The 2,556-nt window shown below is 38.3% G+C and overlaps 1 protein-coding gene across 1 annotated transcript; it reads right to left on the bottom strand.

Moving 5' to 3' along the window:
* Positions 1-242: 242 nt before the first annotated feature.
* On the bottom strand, positions 243-2,313 carry LOC132546064 (uncharacterized). Its single transcript, XM_060209760.1, has 2 exons — positions 2,100-2,313; positions 243-1,285 (listed from the first exon to the last, which is right to left on the bottom strand). The coding sequence occupies exons 1-2, from the start codon at positions 2,311-2,313 to the stop codon at positions 243-245; spliced, it is 1,257 nt and encodes a 418-aa protein (XP_060065743.1).
* Between the last annotated feature and the right edge of the window lie 243 nt (positions 2,314-2,556).

The following is a 2,556-nucleotide window of genomic DNA, read 5'->3' as shown; positions in this document are numbered from 1 at the left end:
TCAGCAAACATGTTGCAGGGTTACTGGTCACATTCATTAACACAAATATTACATTCTCCAATCTTATGCTATGTGATCTACTCCATCTAAGACACATGAATCTCTACATATAACTCTACATTTTGTGTAGAACAGGACAGGGTCTACAGGACAACTGTTCAGTATCTACAGATACAGGACAACTGTTCAGTATCTACAGATACAGGGCAACTGTTCAGTATCTACAGATACAGGACAACTATTCAGAATATAGGTACCACACTGGAAAGTGCCACCTGGTGTTGGTCTGCCCACTCTATAAATTGTGGACACCTCTTTTTACAAACCTTCATCAAGGTCACACAGTCATCCTCTGCATTATGAGACAATGGAGGTTTCTGACCAAAAGTGCGTAAATATATCTCCTCTAGTTTGTATGACAATCTGGGTAAAACAATAGGTGTAGTTTGTCCCTGATCACCATATAAAATATCTGAAATTTGTGTTCTTGAATTTACTGGGGTTACATCAGTACTACTACCTCCATTAGAATTCAGACATTTCCTCAGAGGTGTACAAGTCTTATCTGGGTTCTCATTTGCCTCAATAAAATCAACAGCTGCCATTAGCATGTCGTCTGTGGCACTGTATTCAGACTTGAGTGTTAAGGACTCAACATTCTGTTCCACTGCTCGAGCCATGGGCTGTTGTGGGGATGCTTGTTGTACAACAGCAGCATCAGCTTGTATTTTCTCTGAATTTTCAACAACCTGACTTGCGTCTTTTGCAGATAGTTCTTCCTTTAAACAAGATTTGTTTTCCATGCTTTCTGCCTCTTTGACATTCTTCTCTGCACCAGTGAAAAGTCTTTTCCTAACATGATCAATGCTGTCTGTATCAGCGTTACGTTTCGCATGCATGGAGTCTTGTTTGACAGTGGCAGTACAGGCAGGTCTTGTCTGATCTTCTGAAATTCTGAAATCATTTTGACTGACATCCTGGATTCCCTGACGTACAGGTGTTGTATTATTCTGGTTTTGGATTTCGATCAGTGCCCGTTCCTCCTCATACAAGATTTTTGTATCTATGGACCTGACAGCATCTAGACTGTCTACACACAACACCTCCAAAGAAAGCTCACACTTGGCACGTTTCAACTCTGCATTAAGAAGTGGGTAGTCAAAACCATTTCCATAATGCGCAACCAGACAAACCGGCTGTGGTAGTCTGGACAGAAAAAGGGTGATAATGTCAACAACGTTTTTGTCAAATGAAGTTTGGGATTCCAGGCTGTCATTGTATAGACCTGAAAAATTAACATTGAATAATTTTAACACTGTCAAGTATTTCTTTTACAAAATACACAATTTTGCAATCGTGGATATATGCAATATAAACAATACCAAAAATATAAACAAAGTAAAATCAACAAGAATTTATTCTAATTAGAGATATTTGCTACAGATGGCTGTTATTGATCAATGCTGTTTCAGACCAGTATAAAATAATCATATCTTGTCACATTAGTTCCTATAAAGAAATATACAAAAAATTGTCTTATGAATCCGATGAATTGTGAGATTACATTGCATATCTTTGCCTCGTGTAGTCAGTTAGGTGTTGTTGGGCAAAGTTAGTTATAGTTGATTATAATAAAATAGTTATGTAACATGAGTGGAAAAATGCATGGCCAGAATGAGGTTCAAAACCAGGACCCGTCATGCTCTTTACAGACACTCTATCAATGGAGCTACTTGAATGCAGATTATCGACCCAGTCAAATTCCACTATAGTTAGTTAATGGTTTCTATTCTACCAACATATCACCAATTGATACATCAGTGTTCTGTCGGTGTTATGTAGGTTGGTCGTCAAATGCACACATAAGATATACTTATTTACTTGGTTCCACTTATATATATACATGTATTTCAAATCATTCAAACCTTATTTGGCCTCTATTCTAGACTCCACTGAAGTTAATTTTCCACATTTTTCTTTGGGATTAACTGAGTAGTAGACCTTTTTCCGCAGAAATTTAAAAAGGGAGGCTAGTGTAAAACTGAAGTACTGATATGAACTAAAATTTCGTTATGATAGATTAAGCAGTTGCGATATACCTGTTATGTCACTGGCTATTAAACTGATAGGCTTTTGTGGATGCACGCAGATAGTCAGCTTATTTACGATCCTGGGAGAACCTTCACGAGTCAGCAACTCTTCACGCTGGACAGACAGTAGACACAGTTCAGTGATGCGTGGCCGTGTCAGATCAGTAGCTTCCAAGTCAAAGAAGACGAAAGTCTGTATAGGTACTTTGGAAACATTGGTCATCGCGACGAGAAGTTAATTTCAAGATACACTCCTGCTGCTATATATACCCTTACCGCTGATGGGAGCACCTGTTGACAGCCGACTAGTTGATTCCTGTGCATACAACGTGTTGTGTCTTGTTCATGTGTCACGCTGTCCGTATTTTACACACTTAGGTAAATACTATCATTCATGTATGCATAAGTAAATATATCGTATAGTAATCGTTTGTAGCACGACCTCATATTTCTGAGTAAAGTACGA

Source organism: Ylistrum balloti, unplaced genomic scaffold, assembly GCF_031769215.1.
Source record: "Ylistrum balloti isolate Yb309-2 unplaced genomic scaffold, AGI_CSIRO_Ybal_v1 Utg369874, whole genome shotgun sequence".
Taxonomy (NCBI): domain Eukaryota; kingdom Metazoa; phylum Mollusca; class Bivalvia; order Pectinida; family Pectinidae; genus Ylistrum; species Ylistrum balloti.
This window is presented reverse-complemented; position numbering and strand designations above follow the sequence as displayed.

What these genes read in the sequence shown, in the direction of transcription:
- LOC132546064 (XM_060209760.1), bottom strand. Translation starts at nt 2,313, where the DNA reads ATGACCAATGTTTCCAAAGTACCTATACAGACTTTCGTCTTCTTTGAC. An exon ending in AATAGCCAGTGACATAACAG is followed by an intron (nt 1,286 to 2,099) that starts GTATATCGCAAC and finishes TTAATTTTTCAG; the next exon opens with GTCTATACAATGACAGCCTG.